Source organism: Myxine glutinosa, chromosome 1 (assembly GCF_964187855.1).
Source record: "Myxine glutinosa chromosome 1, kmMyxGlut1.1, whole genome shotgun sequence".
In the NCBI taxonomy this organism is placed as follows: Eukaryota; Metazoa; Chordata; class Myxini; order Myxiniformes; family Myxinidae; genus Myxine; species Myxine glutinosa.
Genome location: NC_136261.1, coordinates 96,069,551 through 96,080,961, shown reverse-complemented (window position 1 = coordinate 96,080,961; position 11,411 = coordinate 96,069,551). Strand labels below are relative to the sequence as shown.

The following is an 11,411-nucleotide window of genomic DNA, read 5'->3' as shown; positions in this document are numbered from 1 at the left end:
TAGCTGCCACACTGGTTAATGACCCTCTCAGACCACTACATTTTTGATGAACCCACTCAGCGCACATTGTACATTGAATGGAGTTCACTCCGACACCCTTCCTACACACAGCACAGGGCCACTTCCCAGTTCTTTCCACCTCACCACATGCTTTACCACTTGCCATCACCTTCGTCTTTCCGATATTCACCTTCAGACCTTTTGTCTCCATACATTCCTTCCACGTGTTCATCTTTTCCTTCAGTCCATCCATACTTTCCGCAATCAACACCAGATCATCTGCATACAACAACTCCCATGGTAAACCCTCCTTTACGTTCTGAGCCAGCACCTCCATCACAGCTACAAATAGTAGTGGGCTTAGTACCGACCCCTGATGCACTCCCAGTCCCACCTTCACCTCAAACTCACCACTGTTCCCGTCCTTCGTCCTTACAGCTGTGCGCGCTCTTTTGTACATTGCCATCACTACTCTGATCAACCATTCCTCCACTCCTAACTTCCTCAATGCCCATGTCAATACTTTGCGTGGTACCCTATCGAATGCTTTCTCCAGATCAACAAACCCAAGAAACAACTTCTTCCTCTTCTCCATGTACTTCTCCTGCAACTGCCTCACAATGAAAAGCGCGTCTCTCGGTCCTCTTCCTGGCATGAATCCAAACTGCATTTCGTCGATCTTCACTTTCTTCCTTATCCTCCTCTCCAACACCCTTTCCAATACCTTCATTCCATGCTCCAATAAATTTATCGCTCGGTACGAGCCACACTCCAGAGGGTCACCTTTCCCCTTGTATAGAGGGACGAGGGTACTCAGTTCCCAATCCACTGGAATGCGGCCTTCTTTCTCCACCAGATTACAGATCCCTGTCATTCTCTTCACACCCCAACTTCCTGCTGCCTTCAACATATCTCCCACAACTCCCGTCGGCCCTCCCGCTTTTCTACCCTTCATTGCTTTTATCGCTTCCTCAACTTCCTTCTCAGTTATCTTCTCTGCCGGTCCTAAAACTGGGTTACTCTCTATGTTGCCATCCCATTCATTCTCTGTATTCAACAGCATTTCCATATATCTTTTCCATCTTCCTTTAATTCCATCTGGGTCGACAACGATTTGTCCCACTTCATCCTTCAAGCAACTCACCCCCATCACATCACACCTCTCTTTCGCTATCTGCTTTGCAATCCTGAATACCGCTCTCTGACCCTCTTCCGAATCCAAGCGTTCTCCGAACATTTTCCTCCATGCCTCCAGCGCCTTTGCTACCTCTTTCTTTGCAGCCTTCCTGGCTGCCTTATAACTTTCATGCTCTGCTTTTTCTGCTCCCGTACCCTTCGCCTTCTGCCACTCCTTGAACTTCTTCCTCTTCACGTCAATCCTCTTTCCAACTTCATCATCCCACCACCACGTTTCCGAGTGCCTCGGTGGTCCTTTTGTCCATCCACATACCTCACCAACGGCTCCCAACAGACTAGCTTTCATTGACATCCAACCACTTTCAAGCTCAACCACATCATCCTCGACCCTACTCAGCCTCTCTTTTAATGCCTCCCTTACTGTCACCTCTTTCAACCTCCACACCTTCATTCTCGGTTGGTACTTCACCCGCCGAGCTCTCCTCGCACCTTTCACCCTTACGTCACAGACAACCAAGTGGTGCTGTGAAACAGCCTCCTCCCCCGGGATCACCTTTGTGTCCCGGAGGTGCCCCCTATCTCGCCTACGCACCATCAGGTAGTCAACGGTTGTCGTCGACACACCTGACGTGTATGTAACAAGCTTATTATCCTCTTTCTGGAACTGAGTATTACAAATCAACAAATCAGCTCCATCAGCAAACTCCAAAATCCTTTCACCTTCTCCATTTCTCACACCATATCCGTAACCCCCATGAACTCCCTCAAAACCATCAATACTCCTTCCCACATGTCCATTTAGGTCTCCTCCTACCACAACAACTTCCTCATCTTTCACGTTTTCCATCAGCTTCTCTAACGCACACCAGAACTTGTCCTTTTCCTCATCGCTTCGACCAACCTGCGGAGCATATCCCGAGATGACGTTCACCAAGAGCTTTCCAATCATCATTTTCACCATCATCAACCTATCACTCACTCTAGTCACACTCACCACACTGTCCACAAACTCCTCAGAAAACAGGACACCTAAAACCTAAATGTGTATATAACACCTAAAATAATTTTGTGTATACAATACACAGCATATGATGACACGCAAAACAAAACAAAATGTGCCAAAGCAAAACCAAAACCAAAGCCTCACATGTATAAACCGTAATCTTACATGTGTATATTCAAATCAGTGTGTGTGTGTGTGTGTGTGTGTGTGTGTGTGTGTGTGTGTGTGTGTGTGTGTGTGTGTGTGTGTGTGTGTGTGTGTGTGTGTGTGTGTGTGTGTGTCAGGCACCGCTCATTTGTATTACCAGGAAATTGTACGAAGTCGACACCTCGCATTCACAGATATATCTCGTATTTCTATATATTTCTTGTGAGTACGATTTACATCCAAGAACACAATTATGGTTAACCATTTTGGAATTGCCACTCTTTCATTTAAATGCTGAAAATATGTTCAAAATAATATTTTAACTCGAGGGTTCATAGAACACTTTACCCCTTGCCTTCTTGAGAAAATAATGCACACAAATGGGGTCTACGAGCGGCAAATTTGATTGGTCGAGATGATGTAAAATGCAGTAATATTTTATCCAAGTACTCATAAAGGAGAGGGTTTTTGAAACTGCCAATAAGGAGATTTGTGTTCCACAGTGTTCAATTATATAATTTAATTGAAATAAAATAAAGATTATAAAGGTTGTAGAAATTTTCTTTTTGGAAGTTTATCGCAATTGACGCAGTGTCTTTTACCCCACCTCATTTAACATGGTACATTAGCGATATGTACCTGTTTGTGTCCTTTATGGTATCCTCATTATAAACAATAAGTTTCCTGTTTGGAATGATTTTAAATTTTGTTCGACTGCCACAGGCAAACACAACAAGCGGTACGCCTAGGTTCCCCGTCGGTGAAGTGACGTGAATTGACAAAGTGGAAGACGCAAGGCAGCCATCTTGGATTTTGACGTGGCGACCCAATTTTCAATAGCGTTCTCCCTTATGCGTAGATACACCCACACACCAGATTAGAAGTTAGTAGTTCGTTTATTTTTCAGGATATTTCGCTCACAAGGTTCAGACATATATATGGTGGCGGCCATCTTGGATTTTGACGTGGTGACCCAATTTTCAATGGCGTTCTTCCTTATGCCTAGATACACCCACACACCAGATTAGAAGTTGGTACTTTGCTTATTTTTCAAGATATTCCGCTCACAAGGTTCAGACATACATGGCGTCAGACATACATGGTGGTGGCCATCTTGGATTTTGACGTGGGTTGCACCCACACACCAAATTAGAATTCGGTCCTTCGCTTACGCACGGACGCACGCACGGACGGACACACGGACGGAGGAGAAAACCATAGTCCCCCTTTCGCTCCACGGGGCGACGGGGGACAAAAAATGTCTATTGCGCTCCTCCCGACAGCGAAACTCCAGGTTCGTGTTCCGATTCATGTTCCTATTTGTGTTAAATATATAACATTCAATTGAAATTAAGTAGTTCCCCGATCATAAACTGACATTTGTGGACAGGCAGACAAAGTGAACCAATTGCTTAACCCCACTTTTCACTTTTAAATGCTAATTACAGATTTTGCCCCAGCAACGGCAGGTTAAAACTGCCCACGCCAGCAGAAGTGAGTCACTAAAAACGCGCACACACAGCGCATGCGCGAAAGTCCTCATTAGCATTCAGACGTCATTTCATCAGTCCCGTATTGGTTCCACAGGTGATAGAAAGGAAAAACAAATGAATTGAGGTGACCAGTGAGCCTGGTTTTTGGGGGTTACAATGGTTTTGTAAAAAGTTTTTTATGGCATATTCAGTCCAGTTCAATATAATTTAATGTAAACAAAATATCAATACATACACAACTGCACCTATGAATTAAAAGAAGAACAAGAAATGACTCCCTGTAACAAACTAAATATAATAATGTACAATTTTACACAAATCAACAACCAGTCCAAATCAGGCCAAATGTGACTGCATAAAGGACTGGCTGGCTAAATGCCAGATGCTGGCTAAATGATCTCTCCTTTGATAAGTAGATACATCAGCATTTTCAAGTTCTCAACCTGAAAAAAATACAGACCTTCGGATTATTATACTGGATTGAAATGCAGAATCGATGTAATAAAACGATAGTCAGCAAAGGATTTTGCGCATATGCAACTGCTGAAATGTCACCATTGTTTACACCATTGTCAGAGTGAAATGGATGGAGAGATTTGAAATGTCAAACACCAAAAAACCAGGTAGGTTCAGTCGATGCAAGGTCACCGCTCGAAGGTTCTGGTTGGTTTCCAGAAGGAGTTGTGTCTGTCACAGTGTTTGCTGGAGCAAAGAGGTCACTGAGCAAGTCATCCAAGTCAAGTTCCGACTGGTTCAGAGCGGCGGATGTCGGCGTTTCCTGCTGAATGTTCAGGTTTTGCTGAAGTTCAGTAATAATATCCACAACTGGGTGCATAGTTGAACTGCTGGCTTCATCACTCAATGGGGCCTGTGAGGGAGGGCCTGGAAAAAAATAACATCATTTTACACATACATTAATAACCTCCATGGTTTAATAAGCCTCAATTGTTAAATAAACCGCACAGTTAAACAACTGAAAAGTTATTGAAGAGTTATCAACAAACCGTCAGGATAGTAGTTGGTATAAACATTTTTACCTCTGCCACCAAAGGTGGGCTGACGTCATGTTTTCAACCCCGTGTGTCTATCTCTCTGTTTGTGAAAAGGATATTTCAAAAAGTTATGGATGGATTTTGCCAAAACTTGGTGGGGAGGCTGTGTGTGTGACAAGGAAGGAATGGTTCAATTTTGGTGAAGATTCGAATCCGGATCCGGATAATTTAACGTTCAGGTTGCCATATTAAAAGCTATTTTGCGAGCTCAGTAATTAACTAGAACGCCACTCAGTGGAGCGCATACTCCCGCCGTGGGTCAAGTTGGAATAATACGTTTTGTTTAACATCCCATCTCCCCAAAACAATAAATGAAAAATAAAGTAGGCCCTAAATGTCAAATAATTAATTTTGATATATCTCGGAATTAGAGAAAAACATCATTTAAGAATAAGAATAAAAGCTTTAATGCAGTAAAACAGAAAAAACTAGCCACGAAATTAAAAACACCTCACAGCCACGTGATTTAAAAACACCTCACCACCACGTCATTTTACACCTCACCACCACATCATTCAAAATACCTCACCACCACGTGATTCAAAACCACCACCACGTTATTAAAAACACTTCACAACCATGGAAACAAAAGTTTCAGGGAGTAAAGTAGTTCAGTGACAACAGACACTGCCCATATATGTATAGATAAATAAACCTGAAAATCGCAGAGCCAGAATTATTTATTTGGTCTGGGAAGCCCATGCGAAGGTTTCTTCTTCTTCAGCCTCTCACAACCCTGGGTGAATATGCGATCTTTAAAAAAAAAAAGTTGGAATTTTGCCAAATCTGTTTTATTCGTTTGTTAATATACATCAGCCATTGACAAATCTGGAATTATAATTTTATTTGAGGTTCAAATTAACCCGGGACATTGTGTCAAACGATGCCTGCAAGTTTGTACATGCGATAAATAAAATTAATCGTCCACAGCCGAAGACTCTTCTTCTTCACGCAATAACAACTTCCAGCTTCCAGACCGTACATCCAATCATCTTCAAATTTTGCACACTTGTTACTCTTCATGACTTCTACTACAGTATGAAGTTTCACGTCGATCAATGAAATGGTTCAAGGGATATAAATGTTTTTATTATTTGCGTTTAATTAACGGTATCTGCCAAATCACGTGACCTATCGCAAATTCCAAAAGGGCATTTTAGTAGACCGATATGCTGAACAGATTTGTGAAGTTTCCCCTCGAATGGATCACAAATGAGGGAGGAGCTAGGTTTTAAATGTTTGTGCTTAAAAACGTCATAACTCTGAAACCATGTGATGCATGACGTCATGCTCGCTGACTTTTTTGTTCATGGTTATGCCATTCTACCTGCAAAGTTTGGCCTCGATCTGTTCAGGCATTTTGGAGGAAATTGGATTTTAGTGTTTTTCACTCAAAACAATATGGCGGCCGAACCACGTGACCTGTGACATCATAATTACCATTAAAATATTCTGCAGAGCGAGTCCCTCCTATGGTAAAAAATTTCTCTCAATAGGCCCAATTATTGAAGAGAAAATGGTTTTTAAAGGAAAACAGAAAAAAAAAATCCCAAAAAACTTCCCTAAAAACTTCCTGGATCTGGAATAATTTCCTGAGCTTCACCAAAAACGAATCAATTCTTCCTTATCCCAAGTGCAATCATCCCACCAACTTTCATCCAAATCCGTTCAGAACTTTTCGAGATATCTTGTTCACAAACACACAAACACACGAACATACGAACACACATATGCGCACGCGCACGCACGCACACGCACACACACACACACACACACACACACACACACACACACACACACACACACACACACACACACACACACACACGATTGAATGCATTACTCCCTGGCGGGAGTAATAATTAGTTGTGCATTTTAAACAAGTGTAATGTTACATCAAGCTGTCCAAATACGACCAAGCCGATAAGCAATCAGGAAATGTCGATGCACAAACTCGTCCAAGTTGTGTTCCGATTGGCACAGAGCAACGGAAGTGGGTGCTTCCTTCTAGATGTTTAGATGTTCCTGGAGTTTTGACTAACAGAATGAAAATGTACAGGCCGAAGGGCTGCTGGGCCTGTGCATTTCCATTTCGTTAGTCTTCTGGAGAATGAAAAACGTAGAATTGCAAGCATGCGTTTGGTGTCGCTTTGACATCTTGTGACATTTCATGAATGGTATTTTGTTCTTACATCCACATCAAAATTTCCTTTACTTATTTGCAAGGTTGGAGGACAAATACTTGGCATCAGCATTGTATTCATAACCCAGAATCATAAGTCTATTGTATTCTATGTTACTACATACATATTTAATCATGCGTGTACCTCTCCTTCATATAGGTAGTAAAATGCATTGAATCAGAATGAAAAGAAATATTCTGGCTACAATACCAGTTTGTGCCAATATTGAGCCAATATTGAGCCATTCAACATCTCACACCTGCATCATACAGGTGAGATGAAAACATTTTGGAAGGGATGGGAGGTGGAAGTGGGGAATGGGGCCTGACAAAAAAAACCTGGAAGTTATATCACATTGTACATAATAATAAATGAAAATTGTGCATGCAAAGCATATTCCTACAAGGATTAAAGTTATTACATTAACGTCATTCCTACATAATTATTCTGCTAGCAACAACATAATGATTCCAGAGTTAAAGTTTGTTTTTCAGAAATTGAAAAGCTATCATCAATAAAAATGAGAAAAACAATCAACTCACTGGAGGCACTTTCAAGCTTCTGCAGCTTTACTTTCTTCTTCTTGAGCTTCCGCAGTAGTTGTCGAAGTCGCGTTGTATCGTCTTTTTGAGTTGTTGGTTCAGAGATGGCTGGCAGTGTCGTGGGATTCGAAGCTGTGGGCAAAGCTGCTGCAATGCATTTTGGAGAGGAGATGGTGCGCTTCGTAGGAAGTAGCTTCGGGTGCTTGGATTCGGAGTGTTGTTGAACATTGTGTAAGCTTTTAGGCTGATAGCTCATAAATTGTCCAAATGCACTTTTTGCAGCCTGAAACGGGCTTTGAACCAACCTCTGATGAGCCGTGCGAGTGTGTGCAGCTCCATCCGAGTCCTTGGGGTTTCCTTGTGAAGGCGATTCCACTAGTTTCTCAAGAAAGTTATTTGACCAACCGACAGAAGCACGGCCAAAACGAGAGTTGCGTTGCTGGGATGCCTGGTGGCAATCTGGGATCAGCTTCAGAGCATGGAGTTCAGCCAGAGAGTTCTCACTGATACGGTTAACACTTGCACTGGGCCGATGACGCTTTGGCTCATCAAGCGAAAGACGGTGAGTCGCTTTACGCTTTGTCCGATCTCGTAGACGTATTGATCGACTGCTAAGTGACATGTCCTCGGATGGCTTGCTCTCCGTTTCCAAGGAAACTTGGGGTTTACTCAAGTTTTCCTTGATGGGCACCACCTCACTTTTAGACTTACTTTCTAAACTCATTCCAAAATCTTCCATTATTTTATATGGAGCATTCCCTTCTGTTTCATTCGATTCTGGCATCAATAGATCAACAAATGACAAATCGACATCCATTCTGCTAGATGATCCAGGGGCAGAAGGATCATCACTTGGTGAAGCATTAACTTGATTTGTTGAATCGATAACAACACTCAAATTGTGGTTGTTTTTCCCAGTTAAATTTTTGGTATTCTCTAATAATCTTCCTTGCACATAATCATCAGTTGTATCATTTTCTTTAGCAGAGCGCTTCTTTGAAAGAATGCTCTGCTTTATGGTCCGGGAATATCCAACCTCAGGTTGAATAATTTCACAGTCTGTTTTATTACTTTCCAACACTTGCCTGCACGTTGAGACAAAATGAGTCACTCTTGTTTGAAGATGAGGTGAAGGAATCGCCGTCTCGGCAACATTTTTAATGTTCTGTAACCCGTTTCCTGCAGGCCTATTATCAGGAACATCAACACGGAGAGACTCTGACTGCTTAGATAACACATCCAAGTTTAAAGGTTTTTCAGGACAATACTCAAGTCCTTCAAAGTTCATTTCTAGTTCTGGTAATCCAAACTGCTGATCATTATTACATGAATATTTATCAGCTGCATTTGTATAATCACCAATCGCAGTCCCAAATGTCTTCAAATCTGATGGTTTCTGCTCAAAATCCTTTTGCGAGTCCGTACTGGAGAACAGAACTTCTTGAGAATAGTTCTGAGATTTTCTGATTGCATTGAGAATATCAGACACTGCTGCAGTGACTGTGGTTCCTGAATTGCTCAGTGTGGCGCAGTGCTCTAAAGACATTGTCCCGAGTGGTGAGATGTAACCGGGTGAAGCAGATGACCACCCAGATATACTGCATACCTTAGATTTGAATGCTAAAGGAATGTCACTCTTTCCAATTTTAGGCAATTTGCCTACTTCCAATGTCTGCCCTTCCAAAGAGACAAAAACTGTTCTGCAATATTCTATCATAGATTTGTCTTTGTCCACAATGTCTTGGCCACAAATCTGAATCTTCCTTGCTATTTGAGAATCGGGCAATTCTCCGTTGTCCTTTTGATCTGTTATCTTATCTTCATTGCCAACGTTCACGAGAATTTGATCAGAATAATCATGGTTTTCTAATCCATGCAGTGTTGATGATTTCAGGGATGTTTGCTGAGGTTTTCGTTGAGGTAAGCTGTTGGATCCAGTATTATCAGCATTTATTAAGTCAATAGAAGGAAATGACATGATTTTTTCTTCCTCGTTCATTGGAAAACAAGACACCGGTGTTTCCTTACAACTAGGTTTCTTGGATTCATTTTGTGACTGTTGCAAGAATCCTGTGATTTCCCAAAACACAACACGAATTTCAGAAGGAAGAACATCAGGAACAGAACATCGCTTGCTCCATGGTCTCAGGTGGTCATCGCATTTCAACCAATCACCTGCCAGCAAAGGTCAGACTGTCACAATATATTTTTTTACTGGCCAAAGTCAAAATAAAAGTTTGAAGATAACCTATTATAGCGCAAAATGGAATAACAAGGCAAAGTAAACAAGCCCGGCCCAGACACGTGGCTCAGGTGTGCAAATCCTGAGCTCAAACTGCTGTTATACATACCATCAGGAAGGTGTACCCATGCGACAAAATGAGCAGGATTGTGACACCACTGAATAAGAGCCGACACCTCATAATGGTTGCCAATCCAACAGAAAGCAAGGTTGGAAAGGTTGGCTGATGGAAGGCCAGAATCGAAATGCAGCACGAGTATGGGAGGTAGTCTGCAACAACAACAACAACAAAAAAACATTTCTTTCTCAAATTTCTCAACCAAAGTCCTTATATCTGGGGTGAAGAAAATAATTTATGACAATAAATGGAAATTTTCCCTTTTTATTAACGTCAGATTTCTTCATGAGGTTATCTGATCTCTTTCAATGTGAGGACCAACGTATTATCCTGCCCGCTGCTATTGGAGCCAAGGATTTAATGCTTAATTGCCTGTTGCATCTATGTAAAGACTGAGACTGTCTCAATGTCATGGTGTTTTCACCTCCTGTATTATTTGTGGGGGATTTTTTTTTGTCCCAGCTTCCCCCCCACCCCCATCCCTCCTCCCCCAAACCACCCCATCCTCAATGTATCACTGCTGTTTCGACAAGCATGTTTGCAGGCTGTCAGCACTGCAGTAATCAAACCTAAACTCAGCTGGTACACCATCTTTCCTTCTGTTTTCCAATACCCTGCTGTAACACTCTGCACCCAGCTTGGCTGAATTGGTTTGGTTTACTCTGTGCCTCAGGTGCTTTCCAGGTTGCTTTCCAGGCTTCGGCTGCTTCCCCATTCTGTTGCAATCTAACCTTCTCTGTTCCTTTACAGTTTACACCATATCATTCTTTTTGCAATTTCAGGTTCACATTGAAACTTAACATGATCCTTCCCCTCCCAGAGGATGTTACTGACAGAATCCAGAGGATGTAACAGGACAGGCAACTCCTTCGTGTCTCTCCTCCCGTTCAACAGCATCTCAGTGGCGGAGTTGCAATTTACATAAAGAGCTCAATTTCCCTGTCCGTGTAATGGTCTTACACCTCCAAACCCCCAGGAGTACCTTTGCCTTCCCCTCTTGTCTGTTTGTGTGGTGTACTGTCCTCAGAATAGTGATGACTTCATATACATATATCTATATATCTCTACCTCCATCTCTCTGAATACCTGTCTATAGATATTGTCGTGCGGCCGCCTTTGATTAAAATCAGGCGGTCACGGAAGCCGATCGCGAAGGCCTTAGCTCTCGAGGCGAAACTCAATGGCGGACTCCAAAAACAAAAGCTACACCAAAGCGCGCAGGATGGAGGGGGGCGGCGCAAGAGCCCGGCAGCCTTACCTATTAAAGCAATCACACGGAAACTGCGTTCAGATATATATACAGAAAATAATATAAGGGTTTATTCACAAGGAGGTGGGACAGGAAAAGCACGCACTGGTAATAAATATCCTAATCGGGACGTCCCCACACACAGATTTCGGATACGAGACGAGGGAATATGAATTAAGGAAAATAAAACGTTCGTTATATTGTGAAATGTGGTGCGTCCTTATCTGTCCGTCGTCTGGTATTGT

The 11,411-nt window shown here is 42.4% G+C and overlaps 1 protein-coding gene across 1 annotated transcript; it reads right to left on the bottom strand.

The window, feature by feature from the left end:
* Positions 1–3,971: 3,971 nt before the first annotated feature.
* On the bottom strand, positions 3,972–10,632 carry LOC144890943 (uncharacterized). The gene is made up of 4 exons (XM_078772846.1): positions 10,487–10,632; positions 9,909–10,069; positions 7,558–9,732; positions 3,972–4,662 (listed from the first exon to the last, which is right to left on the bottom strand). Exons 1-4 carry the CDS (start codon positions 10,630–10,632, stop codon positions 4,385–4,387), a joined length of 2,760 nt encoding a protein of 919 aa, XP_078628972.1. The 3' UTR covers positions 3,972–4,384.
* Positions 10,633–11,411: the final 779 nt, after the last annotated feature.